At 41.7% G+C, this 15698-nt stretch overlaps 1 protein-coding gene across 1 annotated transcript; it reads right to left on the bottom strand.

The window, feature by feature from the left end:
- Nucleotides 1-2583: 2583 nt before the first annotated feature.
- l3mbtl1 (L3MBTL histone methyl-lysine binding protein 1) lies at nucleotides 2584-14853 on the bottom strand (the record flags this gene model as incomplete). Its single annotated transcript, XM_084070054.1, has 21 exons — nucleotides 2584-2762; nucleotides 2967-3029; nucleotides 3295-3452; nucleotides 4165-4214; nucleotides 4898-5086; nucleotides 5296-5398; nucleotides 5824-5965; nucleotides 7067-7177; nucleotides 7852-7937; nucleotides 8441-8517; nucleotides 8880-9031; nucleotides 9457-9548; nucleotides 9937-10072; nucleotides 11489-11593; nucleotides 11757-11863; nucleotides 12128-12176; nucleotides 12328-12466; nucleotides 13044-13197; nucleotides 13497-13623; nucleotides 13977-14164; nucleotides 14676-14853. The coding sequence occupies 21 exons, from the start codon at nucleotides 14851-14853 to the stop codon at nucleotides 2628-2630; spliced, it is 2541 nt and encodes an 846-aa protein (XP_083926180.1). The 3' UTR covers nucleotides 2584-2627.
- Between the last annotated feature and the right edge of the window lie 845 nt (nucleotides 14854-15698).

Here is a 15698-nt window from a genome sequence, read left to right as displayed (position 1 = left end):
GTGACGCAGCTTAATTAACACAAACATTTGCCAATCCTAATACTTCCGCTTGCCTTCACAATAAAAGTAAAGGTACATTTAATTTAAAACAAGAATCTATAACAATCTTATTTGATTTCAGCCTGAAAGTCCACTTGTCAGGAGACAAAAGGGGGAGGTAAATTATCACTTCTCTCTTAGAAAGGTGCTCACACCCCCTCCCCTCCCCTTTCCCTAATCTGTAAATATAGTGTTCTATATTAGTGATGATAAAGATTGTTGGTGTTATTTTTATATTATGATGATGAATTGAATACATAGGATAGGACCTCAATGGAAACAAGTCCATTAGGACTTTTTTTGTGTAAATCCTTTTAGACCCAAGTGTATGAATGTACTCGTGCCGTTTGCATTTCTGTCTAATAAAGTATTCAATCAATCAATCAAACCTGAAGTGTAGCCTCTATTTTTGGCAGCTTCTCAAGGGGATGAACAGGCAGAACCACTAAGCTGCTGCTTCCTGTTATTTCTTGTGTAAAAGTAAAACATTTACTAACTCCCATACCAAACAACCAAGAGGACACTTTAGTTTTCGATGGGCTTGGGGCTGGGTCTGTAGGTTATCAGTGGAGTGTGTTGCTACAGCGTGTGAAGTGGAATAACAAGATAAGCAGTCAATGGAGAAGGGCGTGCAGAAGTTGTCACCACTACAGTTAACTGTTGACGACAATATAGGCGATAGGGGGATGTGATATAAGCAGAGTAAACCAACGTGGTTTATAGTCAATATTACAATATACATCATGGGGTGATGCTGCACGTGCATGAACACGCCACACGCCCACGTACAGTACGCGCACGCACAGGCGCGCACACACACACACACACACACACACACACACACACACACACACACACACAAAAGAGGCCCTGAATCAGACAAAACATCTTTGGACATTTATTAATATGGATGAATGAAGTTTATGAGCAAAAATTATTCAGACACATTCTTACACACAAATCCCACCAGAGACACAAAAAAAGTGATAATCAAGATTCCAAGAGCCCTTAAAACATTCCATTAAAAACAGCTTTCATCTTTTATCAAACATGTACAATATTTCTGAACTTTGTAAACTTTCTGAAACTTTAAATATAGTTTTGAAACAGTATTTCTCTGACAATGTTTAACCAATGTTTATAGTGCTAAGATGTGGCCATTTGCACTCTAGTGACCATCTATGGGAAACTTTAGCGTGTAAAATCCACCTGGTTCTCACAATTGTGCTGAAACATTAATGCAACATGTTCTTTTCTCCTATTATGAATAACGAATTACAAAATAGTAATAATTTAAGAACATTTGCATTTAGAGACATATAAACTCAAAAGATTGTGTCACTTTAATGCTATTCTCTCACTTAGACTTAAACACAGGATAAGCCTTACCATTTCAGCTCCTCCATCTCTGCACTTGTAGTTTAATTACACAGTAACAAAATATAATATCTGGAAAACTATGGGTTGTTAGTTAGACCAAATTTCCAACAAATAATTCTGTACTGAACAAAAGAGGCTGGGTATTGGCTTTCTCTCCACTTCAGTGGTTTTCAACCAGTGGATAGAAAATAAATAAAAAATAATTCTGAACCAGTGTTCATATTATTTTTCAAGGTGTAGCCAGTTCCAACAATCTCACCAGTCAAAGGTGACTGTTAGGCCTGTTGGTATCAACAGAGCCAGCTGTATCAACGAATCTGATACATTGTATTGTGTTGCTGGGTAACAACTTACAGTACTTTGATAAGAAAAATAGGAGCTGTAACATAGTAACACGTGTTAAACAGAACCTCTTTTTCAACTTTTCTTATTGCACAAACTGTGAAGCTGTACTGAGCTCCACCAGCTGATTTATACTTGATTGTACGATCGTGTCGCTTGCCAAATAGCAGATATTAGTGAGCCACATAGTCGTACAACCAAGTATAAATTAGACCTAATCTCCTCCTAGTCTTTTTTCAAACACTTTTTTTTCTGTCCTCACATCTCTCCCCTCCATTTAATGCACATTTTCTCAAGCTCTTCCCTTTGAAACACCTCACTCACCCCCCCCCCCCCCCCCCCCCCGTCTATGCTCACATCTCTCCAGATATTCCTTTCCATAGTCACTTAAGCACTATATGCAAAAATAGTCGCTCTACAAACTCAACACGTTGCAATGCGACACATTGTGAGCTTGTACGCTGGCTATTTTCAAAAATAGGAATGCCAGGCTGAAAGTTAAAACTCTCCCTCTTGCTGTCTATCAAATTCCTTACCCGCCTACTCTGTCCAATATTTACCTGGTCCTAACACATAGCTCCATCTTTCATCATAATATCCCCATCTCTATCATCATCCCTTCTTCATGAAATTGATCATACCCTTAATTTCTCTCTACCTTTCTGTCTTGCCTTCACCTTTCTAGTCCCTCCCCCATCTCCCCCCTACACACCCTGTAACCTATCCACAACCCTCTCCCTCCCTCCTCCCCTTGATCTCTGATGAGTACAGGACATCAAAACACATGAAAAGGGTTGGCGAGGTTCCCGAACAGAATGGAATTTGGCACATGATGATTGGCCAGAGGGCCAGGTGAGTAGCTGACATCACTTGAGCCCCTCGTCGGTGCTCTTGAACATCAGAATGGCATTGGAGATCTTGAGGGCAGGACCTAGTTTGATGCTCATGATCTTTACAATGTCTGTCTGGGTTAGCAATAGGAAGGCCTCCCCGTCAATCATCTGGAGTGAAATCAGAACCCGAAAAACACTGCATTGACTTAATCGCCAAACATACTACAAGGACAAACAGGGTACAAATATCAGGTATCAGACATGCATTGTTTGTTCAGACAGTACAATAGACTATGCTTTTTTGTCAGTTTAGACACTGATGTGAAAGTAATTAGATTTTTACTTGGATTATAGTGTGCATTGTAATCTCACTTCTTCTTTGAAGAGACGTGCCTGATCTTCACAACCTGTTAGATTCAGGACAAACCCAAAGACCTGGAAAACACATGCACGCGCACACACACACACACACACACACACACACACACACACACACACACACACACACACACACACACACACACACACACACACACACACACACACACACACACACACACACACACACACACACACACACACACACACACCACCACCACCACCAACAGCACCAAATTAACCTCTAAATTAAATGAAATATAACGTACATGCCATATTAAAAACCTAGAGCTATAAAGATCCATCCAGAAGATTGTCTCACCTCCTCAATGCTCCACGCTGCCACCTGGCTGGCATGAATGCCCTGCACCCCGGGCAGAAGCTTACAGTGCTGTTCCCAGCATAGGGACAGAGTCCTTTCCGACTGACCGCTCAGAGCAGACATAAACAGTGATGGATACACACCTTCAGATGACATATCTGCAGGGGAAGATGTACAAACACACATATACCCATGCATACATATGTACACATACACACGCTCGCACGTAGACAGACAGACAGACAGACCGACAGACAGACAGACAGACAGACAGACAGACAGACAGACAGACAGACAGACAGACAGACAGACAGACAGACAGACAGACACACAAACACATACACACGTGTTAGTGCTTCTGTCGCGAGTATGGGAATGGCTGACATGATCATCATTGGCAGCAGATACACACCCTCAGAAGAAATACCTGTAGGGAGACACACACACACACACACACACACACACACACACACACACACACACACACACACACACACACACACACAGGGTCAGTGAAGGAACAGTTCTATGTCACAATATACACCAGGCCCTCAGTACTTATTTAGGATTAAACAATGGGTATTTATTATAGATTTATGGGAACTTTAAACTGTAGAAGCTTTGTGGACCCATGTTATTCCAGGGCCCTTTTTTCAGTTTCCAAGCAGTATGGTGTTCCTGTTCATATCCTACATCTTAATTTAGCCATTTATAACTGGCTAAATTAACATTTCTACAAGAGAGTGTAGAAATGTAACAAAATGTAATAATATAACTTGTGTACATTCAGAGTTACATTAACACTAAGGATTTTGCTATGTGACCCCTGCTTTATGTTGATACAATGGTAGTGCAGAGAAGTATTCTTACTCTGATAGCTTCTCTGCTGGTTCTTCCTGTGTTTGGGAGGACGGCCAATCCTGAAGAAAGAGGGATAAAAAATGACTGGAAAGCAAGGAAGAAGGGAAATGAGAAAGCAGAGGAAATGAGAAATGGGTGAATGAGGCTGAGCAATGAATCAAAGTATTCCCACACATACTGTAGTACCGTTAAAGATTGATTATCTTGCTGATTATCTATATCCTTACCAATAGCAATAGGAAGTGTGTAGAAAGGGTCTCCTAACTGGCAAATGTCTCTTAACTGCCCGTTACTGGCAGCATTTGTATATTGTTTATTGACGGGAACATTGGTATTCTGCTGCCATTATTTGTATAAATATGCCCTGTATATACATACATTTATTTATTCATTTATTAATGTATTTTTCTCCACCAGGCCGGACACTCAGTTTTAGCTCCTGACCGTCCGTCAGTGTGGCCGTCCATGTGTTTGTCTGTGAGCAGCGAATTTCCGGCACCGTTGGACCGATCGGCATGAAACTTTGCACGTACACTCCCGAGAGACCCAGGAAGAACCTCTGCCCCCTCCACACACACACACACACACACACACACACACACACACACACACACACACACACACACACACACACACACACACACACACACACACACACACACACACACACACACACACACACACACACACACACACACACACACACACACACACACACACACACACAAAAGTACAGCTGTACCTGCCACGGTAATGAGTCTTTTTAGTCCTCTGGCCAAAGAAGAGGCTTCTTTTGGACTCAGTGTCTGATAGGTCAGCTTTCAACCTTCCCTGGTTACGCTCAGCCAATGGACAGCCTGATAGGCAATGATGGGCAGTGAACCGACCAGTTACGTGGCCAGAACCGTCACATCCTGTGGTTGGACATTTCCTGTTAGAATGAGAGAGGTCAGCTACATAACCAAAGAGAAATGTGTACTCAACTCAGTGTTATCAAGAAATCAAGAAAGTATGCACTGATTGATGATTATGGTATGTAAGTACTGTACAGTACAAGGCTATATAATGGATGAATAATAACAATAAAAGGCAATTTCTGTCTGACCGACTTAAATTTGCACTAAAGGCTCCAGTGCTGACCTGTGATGGAAAGTGTACTTGTTGGTCCTGGAGTGGCTGATTGGTTTACAGGGAATAGATGAGGAGTAGTTGGACTGGCCTATGGTGAGAGGCTCTCTGGGACCTACACATCAACAATGATAAATAAAATAAGTGATGCATTTATATTGTGCATTTCTCCAAAGCGCTTTACATCCGCCATCCAAACACATTCAAACACCGCAGTTACTTCGTGACTTCTGTGGGGAGAAATATTGTTTTGCTCATTGATAGCATGACTTTCTTCGAGATCTCAACTCCCTGGAATCGCCACTCTTTGTTTAGAAATTATTTAGGATAAATGCCAAGTGTGTGATCCTGGTTTACTGAATCGTCTGACGTGTGCATTCTTATGACTAAAATATTTTTAAAAATCAGTTAAAACTGTGGTCTCCCACATTTTTTAAATAGGTAAAATTGTCAAAATCGTCTAGTGTACAGTACACCAAGCATAAGGGACAGCAAAATACATACAATACAATTAATATGAGAGTGTATGTTGACTGTTACCGTGTGGATGCAGTATTTTGCAGTCTTGAGGGGGAACTTTGAGGGGGTGGCCGGTAGCCTCACACCAGCCTACTGGGTGGATGTCAGGGTGGTCCGAATCCATCCATTCATCATAAACATTGCTCCAACCATCGTAATGTACCTGGAGGAGGCATATATATATATATATATATTTATTGATTCGTTGATCTTTATAAAAACAATATGATAATAAAAAAAATCACAATTATTCAATTAAAGCCTCACTATGTAACTTTTTTTTAATTAATACAATTTAATTTTGTCCAATCTGTATGGTAGAGTATGTTAATACATTATAACTTATACGATTGGGGTGGTTGTATTTTGTCTCCCTGCTCTTCTACTGAGACATTTAGATCCTGTCAAAGGTCATGTCTCACCTAGACACGGGATGTGACATGAATCATTAAATTTATCCTCTGAGCAAGCAGGCAGGCTCCATTAGCTCAATGGTAAAAATGTCAGCACTTGCGCAGGAAACCAGGTTAAAATCCAGGGTAGAAGAGGAAAGTTACGTAGTGCTGCTTTAATCACAAAAGTAAATATTTAAAAAAATAGAAAAATCATAATAATTTATAAGAAAATAATTGAGAGTTGCAGCTCTACACACATGCATATACAGACACACAGCACAGCCTTAAGGTGACTCTCCGCTAAACAGACAACTTCAGACCAGACCCACAGAGAGAGAGAGTTATGACACACTTTGATCTCACCGCAAAGTGGGCTGCTATGGGAGATAGTTCCAAACATTGGAACTTCTTCATTGAGATGAGCATTTACGCATTCCATTCTTATGATGGGAGTCAACGCTAGTGTCATCACTCTCATATTAGATCACGCTCTTCAGACTACAACAGACTACAACAGACAGGCAGTCAGTCTGTTGGCAAAAGTTGGCAAAAGTTCTGCACAAACTGTCGGCCGACGGCACATTGTTGTGCGCATGCGTTAGAGGAAATCAGATCACATAACTCTCCACACCAGGAGGCAGCAGGAGTCTGCAGCACTGGTCTGCAGTGGCCTGCCAGTGTTGCCAGGTCTGCTTCATAGTTGCTTTTGTTTGGGCTTGTTTCTGAAGTGTAGTTGCTTATTTGGGCATGCTTTCAAGATTCTTTTTGAAAATAGCTGAGGTAATAGGGCATCTACAACAATTTGTCGGCGTCAGATGCTATCCAACGCCTTCCGCGGTCGACGTTGGTGCGGTGGAGAGCTAGCTTACCTTAATTCGATGAGTCTCCACCTCTTCCACTGTAGCAACTCTGATCAGACCAGGACTCCTCTTATCCACCGCCTCCAGTTTCATCTGGGGCTGAAACCCATGTGGTGCACGCTGGAGCACAAGTTATAGGGGATGGTAGAAAACACAGAGGTATGGGTTAAGAGCATTTCCACTTCACTATATTTACCCTGGGTGAGGGGGTGACAAAAGGACTGAGACCAAGCCGTATCAGTCCAGCTGACCAGGTGCAGTCAGCTCAAAAAACGCTTTGTGTGGACACGATACTTTAAAGCAGGGGTCCTCCAGAAATGATTCCCCCTTGTTTAAAATTTGTTTCGTTTAGTAATATCGTTTTGTTTCTTTTGGTATAATAATCGTTTGGTATGTCCATCTTTTATTCTACCTCGTAGCGCGACTAGCGAGACTAAACTAATTGATTCGCATTATGTGGGGAACAAAAACAATGTGGCACGAGGCTTTCTCCGTGGTGGAAAGCCTGGTGACGCGAGGTTAGCTCAGACGTAATACGCCATTATGCTTGAAGCTGGTTACAAAGATACTATGGATTTGTCAGTGATGTTACTGTCATGTGACCGACTCAACATTTCTCTGCTGTGTGTGAAATCCTGGTGACGCAAGGTTATAGATTCAACGTTGCCTGCACAGATTTTTGTACAATCCATAAACTTGGAATTCCCGGCCACCTTCTCGCGGACCGGTGGTACATGTGTGCCAGTCCGCGGACCGGTGGTTGGGAACCTCTGCTTTAAAGTGAGTACTCTTACCACTTTGAAGGCTTCAGCAGCCACAGCAGTGGAACCGGTCTCATCCAGGTACCGAGACCAGGAGAATAGACCTGCCTCTGGGTAATCTAGTAGAACAAAACATATATACACATAAATCAGTATTCATAGATTTATATTTTAAAGATTATTTCATAGGCATTTCTTCTTTTTCAGACAGAGAGAGACAGCCTAGAGAAGAATATGCTCTGGCCCAGGAGGTAGGGCGGCCGCTTGGAAATCAGAATGTTCTCGGTTCGATCCCCGTCTCCCCCTGGGTTAGTATCAAAGTGTCCTTGAGCAAGACAGTGAACCTCTAATTGCTCCCGATAAATTGATAGGGTGCCTTGCATGGTTTCCTCTGCGTGTGAATATGTGTGTGAATGGGTGAATGTAATGCATATTGCAAAGCACTTCAGATAAATGTACCATTTACCTTTTACATACTGTACCATGACGACAATCTGCATTGTTTTTGTACCTTCCTTTTCCATTTGCTTTACTACAGTTTCACCTCAACCCCTTTCTGCATGGATGATGACCTGTTATACAGTATGTAAGTGCCCGATGGATAAGGAATCAAACCCATCACCTTGGGGTGGTGTAAGGGGGAGGTTCCTCTCCTGGCACCAGCCAATGGGGTGAATGTATGGACTGGTTGCATCACACCTGAATAGAATGGACAATTAATTTTGCATGAAGTATAGATGGTATTCTTAGAAACTAAACTAAACCAAACCAAACATCTACTTTAAAAAACTATGTGACGCCTGACCCCAAATGTGACCCCAATTCAATATTAAATAATATTATAATTTTTTTATTATAACTATCTACTTGAGCGTTTACTGTCACTGATTTTTTTTTCTCTCAAGTCTCTCTTGACTGTAGCTGCATTAAGCCTATCAGCAGCTGCATAAAACTATGTACAGCTATAAAACTGTAAAACATCCATCCTACTTATTTGTCTATACATTTTTCTCTTTTGTGATGACCATATAGTAACAACCACCCAGTGTCACCGCTCTCACCAGTAGTCATATGTGTCATCCCAGTTGTCAAAGTGAACTAGGAAGCGATTATCCACCACGTCGGTAACAGTTGCTACACAAATGAGGGAGGGGTTCATGCGGTCGACAGCCTCCAGCTTCATCCCAACCTCAAAGCCACACTGCATGTCTATCTAAGGAAACACACAGATTTGAAGAAGCATTTCTTAAATACACTCACAGAAACACACATACAGTACACACACATGCAAGGATGCAATCATCTAACCCACTGGTTCCCCTAACTGTATACCTTGTTGGCCAAATAAAATGTATTGTATAATCTTGAAAATGTTGTACAAAGAATAATTTTGTGACAATACAATTGAAGTTGAAGTTATGTTGTGGTGCTACAGTTCGTGAACAAAAATGTGTCTATTTACCGTGGTCAGTTTTATATATTGAGGATATTCTATATTTATAAGATCAGGTGATGTAATATAGTGCAATTGATTTGTGTACCATCAAAGAGAATGATGTGGGCGCTCCTTCCTGAAGTGCTAATCAGTACTGTAGTTGTATGGTGAGATGTTGTGCTGTGTTTATTGATAAGACTTACTCTTCCGGGGCTGGCAAACATCTCTTTAGGAGCCACTTGTGCTTTAGTCATTTTCAGATAGTTGGTCCAGGTAAATTCATCTTCTTTACAGCCTGAAGAACAGAAATACATACAGAGACAACATGTTGAGGCAAGCCAATGAGAGTCAAGTCAATACAATGTTCATCCACTTCTCTTGTTAGCACTCACCTCACCTATTTATTTTCCCTACATGTTTTTCATGCCAAAGACCTCTTAGCTGAGAGAGACACAAAGCAGGGACCCACTACATATATTGTATAAAATATTTCAAAGCTAGCTGATTGTGTCATCAATGTCTGTTGACTATTAAGAGATTTGAGACTAGCCTGGAAGTATACCACAGGTTTTTCTTGTAAGAAGAACCTAACCGATCTACAAGCTCACATAATCATGTAGAGCAGAAACCCCTGAAAGACCCCTGGGGGTCCCCATACCCCACTTTGAGAACCAGTGATGTACCTTTAGGAGTGTAGAGTTTGTGCCCTGTGCTCTCACACCAGCCTGCAGGATGAATATCAGAAGAGTTGGCATTCACCCAGAAGTCATGGCAATCAGAGTAGCCATCAAAATGGAGCCGCAGTCGGTAGCCACACACCTACAGTAAATTAGACATTATTTTATTTTTATTTTATCTTTATTTAAACAGGGAAACCTCATTGAAACCAAGGTCATCCAATCATACACACATAAAAACATAATCATTATCAATATAAACTATAAAACCATCATACATCAATACATTTTATGTACAACTAATAATGATTATGATAACGAACATTACATGGACAAATTATTTAAATTAAAACACAAAAAGGCCTAACCTTCAAATTCCTTTATCACATTTTTTTATTTACAGAAATGGATTAAGGCATCCAATTTCAAGTCTCTTAGAAACTCATTCCATGCTCTAGGAGCACAATAACTAAAAAGCAGTTTTTCCCAGTTTGGTGTTGACTTGAGGGACCTCAAGAATGAACCTAACCATGTAATGAGAGATGTCAGGTAGTTAGTTTGCATATTTATGATTGCTTTATAAAGATACAGGAGCCAGTGCTGCGTTCTCCTAGTGGCCAGAGACAGCCAGCCCACTGCCTGATACAGAGTACAATGATGTGTTCATCCCCAGTAATAAAACAAAGTGCTGAGTGATCGACCTTGTCAAGCTGTTTCAAGGTGGTACACATTATGCATACATGGACTACTTAGGTGAACAGAGTGCATCGAGTGTAGTCCCTGCTCCGTGGCCAGCAGCAGTAAACTCAGCACATGCGCAGTATGGCAGTGTTTGGCTCCAGATGATCATGCCATAGCTTGCGGTGTAACCATGGCGACAAAGATCCCATAGCCCGAACTGCAAATCTCCGGTGTTTACATTAAAACGCTAATAAACAGCTTACATTTTGGGAAAGTGAAAAACGTTGTAATTTTGTGCATATGCTAATGGTCAATGCCCGAGTGCAAATTCAGATCAATTGCTCCAGCCACTGAGGAGAACCGGGCAGAACAGACAGATTTTGATGACAGAGGTTTGCTATATATATATCCTACTATAAATGTGAAATTTCTGCAAGTCTGTGCGTCTGTAGTTCACATATCTCGAGAACCGTCCAACCGACCGACTTCAAACTTGGCGCACATCTATTAATTAAAAAAACCTGTGTCTGGCTGGGAGAAGGAAGTTGCAGAGAATGAAAGCGGTGCCGCTAAGCGATGCACGTGGAGCAGACAACGGGTACAACTAGTACATCAGATAACAGGAGTATTGCACAATGGATGGGGTGTGTATTCCTGACTTGCATCGTTCCCAACTTGCATGCCCCCTGAGCAGGCCGGTGCCTACTGTATATATTGCAATAATGTGTGGTGGTTACAAAATCCCTAGGCACACCTGGACTTGTCTCAAGGCACACCAGTGTGCCTCAGCACACTGTTTGGGAACCACAGGTTTAAAGGATTGGGAGCTGTGCACGCTTCTACTCTTTATCCAGTCTACAAGCAAGGCCTGTCTTACCTCAGCCACAGTGAGGACAAAGTACATGGAAGGATGCTGGGGGTCAATGCCTTCCAGCTTCATCCCCTGTTTGAAGGTACTCTTCACCATGGGCACTCTCTGGGACTGAACACATAAGTTCAAAATTTACTTGCTGATTGTTGTACTGTGGACAATAAAAATTACAATTATACATGCTTAATTATACAGCCCTAACACCTCAGTACAGCCTTAATTACTTGGTGCCAACTTGTAGATGATCAGTCATATTATTAAACAGTGCACAAACCTCTTGGAAGAGCTTAGTGAGAGCAGCTACAGCTTTCTGCTCGTCCAGATACTGGGCCCATGTCCACTGCTCTGTCTTACTGTCTGCACAATAACACACAGTAAAGCCTGATTTATACTATACTTACGCTGGTGTTGCACGCTGTCATTCCGCGCTGAAAATGGGCGATCTACAAGCTCACAATGCGTTGCATGCTTAACGACTTACAATGAAAACAGGAAGGAAGGAAAAAAGTAAGGAATGAAGGAAATGAAAGATAGCCAAATGCAAAGAAGCATGGAAGTTGCGAATGAAAATGATGGAGAGATGTGTAAAACATTAAATGTACAAAGAATGAAAGGAGATGAAAACAATTAAAGGAATGTTCTTACCTCCCCTGATATGTCTACTGTCTGTCTTACAGTCATCCATTTTCTCATCCTGAAACCATCAAATAAAAACCAACAATACTTCTATGTCAACTGCTGACACATTCAATCACATCACACTTTGACATTTGATTATCTCAGAGTTGTTTGCATGTGCATGTATTACTGGGGCTAAATCCCTTCCTTCTGCCGTCTGTCCTCACCATTCCATCCATGTCTGAGTCTTCCTCTGAGGGACTGAGGTACTCCTTCCTCTTCCTCTTCCTCATGGGTTTTAGGTGATCGGGGTTGAGGGTCGACACCCTGCCACCTGCTGGAATCTTCTCGACCCCAACACTCCTCCTGAGGTGAAGACAGGACAAGACAAGTGACCATGTATTAAATGCCCACTCCTTTTGAGATGTTAGTAACACGGAATTAAGTTCAATTGAGTTAATTCATGCATGAGCCAATGCTCCACCTCTCCTTCAGTGCGTGGGCGGGGTTTAGCAGTAGAGTTGTTGAGGTTTGTTTATGTTGCTTATCATCCTCTCTGCCTCAGAAGTGTGTCTGAATAAAAGGAAAACCACTCCCCAATTGGGGACCACAAGGTTCACAAACTCAGCATATGAGTAGTGCGGCTTGGGTAACTAAGTTGTGCGATAAGTACTGGGAGCTGAATGGTAGGTGTCAGCTGCACACCACCTCAGAAATCAATCTCCCAGGGGTGTAGCGCATTTAAAAGAGGATAGACACCCTCATTCTCGGCCGATACAGACTATAAGCCACTTCGACTTACTTATCGTCGCATAAGCATAAGCATAGAATATCCAATTTCCTGCTGCACATATCCCTAAATAAGTGTTTCAAATGACGGTCAACTGATAAATAACTTTTGCATAATCAGCGTACGTTGTCACCACCTCTTTTGTGAGCATACTTTTCAGTAATAGGCTCTCTGCGGAGCTCCTCCATGTAGGTCCTTTGAGCTCTGGGTTCATGGTTCTGTAGTCCCAGTCCCACCTGAACCGTCTGAACCGGCCTCTCTGGCTCCAAGTTCGAGCCCTTCACAGGGACTGCTGGAGCTGGCACATCTGGAATAAAGTGATTGTGAAGTTATACAGCATACCTAAGAGTTCATAAAGTGCTACACGAGAACGAAGAAGAAAACTTGGGCTACACGTGAACGAGGAAGAAATCTCAGGCCAAATCTATTAGGCTAATCTATCTATCTATTAGGCTAATTATATTTGTTGTACACACTTCCACCAGGGAAAGGACCCACATTTTTGTACAAGTTTAATTTTGTGTTTGTGGTCTTTTCATCAAGCAATTGAGTGTAAAATAAACGGGTAAGATACTGTATATTGAAGCTATTTTCTATTTGCTTTACCTGACTTATCTGGGAGTGTGGTTTCTGACTCAGCAGATTTACCAGAAGTCCCTGCAGCATTCTCAGCGGTGCTACTGCTTCCCGGTGTGATCAGTGTGCTCAGAGTTCCTACATCACTCACACAAAACTACACACACACACACACACACACACACACACACACACACACAGTGCAAGAACCTATATGCTTATTAATTTCTTATCAGTACAGTGAGCTCAGTAGTACACTAAAAGTTACAAGGGAATATCAAAATGGAAAATGATTGTGATGGACCTGCCGTCTTCCATTTCAGAGTTGTTTTACAGTCTGAAAAGATCCTGTGATATAATTGAAAACTTAACATGTTTATTATTGTGCTTTTCACCCTATGTTTGCTTTTTGGATCATGTTTAGTGATAATCCCCTGATGTGTACTGCGCTTCCTGTCACTGCCAACTTGTACGATTAGCTTTTGCACAGCTTTCATAACAGTCACTTACCTTGAGGTTGCTGCTGGGTAGAATGGCCATCCCCTCCTTCCACTCCAGCACATGGACGATGCTACAAGCCCCACCCACCTGTGCTGTTAGGGTGGGTGTGGCGGTCTCATTAGTCCCGCCTCCTTTACAGGGCTCTGCCACTGCAGCCCCTGCAGTCACCTCCACCTTATGGTGGCCGGGGAGTGGAGCTGAGGAGGGAGAAACTCTCCTTCAATTGTCCTTCTCATATTTAGTTGTACAAGTACAAGACAGAAATCTGACACAGAGACCAAGAAGGCAGTTGCATTGCATGAGCTTGTAGATCTGCTATTTTCAAAGCATCTTGAAAAAAGTTCAGACAATTTAGAATATTTTGGAAACACAAAATTCAATCAAATCTTGTATGGGGGTCCCTGGCACAAAATATTTTCAGATGGGGGTCAGCAGCCAAATACATATTTATTTGGGGGTACTTGACATGAAAAAGTTTGAGAAGCACAGAGACACAATTAATGGTGGAGGGATTAAGTGTACTACATCAGTGTAGTAGGATAAAATACCTATACCTAATAGTAAAATGGATCCAGTGAATTGTTATACTCTCTGAGTAAAATGAACACTGATGATTTCATTGTGCTTCGGCTTTGCTTATGGAAAAAAAACAGAGTATGAGCGCACGCACGCACGCACGCACGCACGCACGCACGCACACTTTCTCACCTGGTATAATGAGAGCTGTGGTAGCCTGAGGCTGGGTGAGCACCTTCTTAGCTATACTATCAGTAGTGCACACCAGGACAGCTTCACTGGGGGAGGAAGAGGAGGAGGATGCTGAAGGGTCCGAGGGAGTACGCTCTGGTTCTTTGGCTGGGCCTTCTATGTCCCCTTTGGCACTCATACTGGTGTCCCTGTCCCTCCCTCAGGAGTGCTGAAAAAGATTTAGATGCAATATACGGTAGGAAAGGGAAAAACATTTAACTTATTTACTTTTATGAAGCTCCGCCGCCTGGCTCCAAGTAATCTTCATAGGTGGGTCACAATACAGCTTTAGCCAATATCGCCCAGGCCAACTGTGGTCACTGCATTCTATGCCTATACAAATTCCTTGTATGAGCCTCATATTAGGGAAGCAAATGCTTCTGATTCTGAGGAGACAGTTACAGGTCAATCCTACCCGCTGACAGTAGCTCAAAATACCATACCACCTTTACAGTGGTGTAAAGTAACTAAGTACATTTGCTCAAGTACTGTACTTAAGTAAAATTTTGAGGTACTTTTACTTTACTGGAGTATTTCCAATTGTCTATACTTTAATTCTAGTACTCCACTATCTCTGAGGCAAATGTTGTACTTTCACTCCACCACAATTATTTGAAAACTTTAGTTACTAGTTACTTTGCAGATATAAATAATTACATTATAAAACATACATTAACCACATTAGCCCTATTTTATACCTAGGCTATTTGAGAATAGCCGATCTACAAGCTCACAACGCGTTGCATCGCAATGTTGTGAGCTTGTAGATCTGATATTTTCAAACATTTTAGTACTTTTACTTTTGGTACTTTAAGTACATTTTGATACCAATACTTTTGTACTTTACTCAAGTAAATTTTGAATTCCAGACTTTTACTTAACAGAGTACTTCTACATTGCAGTATTGATACTTTTACGTAAAACATTTACATTTTAAGTAAAACATTTGAGTACTTTTTCCACCACTGCACCGTTACAATCTAT

The sequence above is a fragment of the Gymnoscopelus microlampas genome, assembly GCF_963454915.1.
Source record: "Gymnoscopelus microlampas genome assembly, chromosome: 10".
In the NCBI taxonomy this organism is placed as follows: domain Eukaryota; kingdom Metazoa; phylum Chordata; class Actinopteri; order Myctophiformes; family Myctophidae; genus Gymnoscopelus; species Gymnoscopelus microlampas.
Note: the sequence above shows the minus strand (reverse complement) of the source record. Positions and strands in the feature narration are given on the sequence as shown.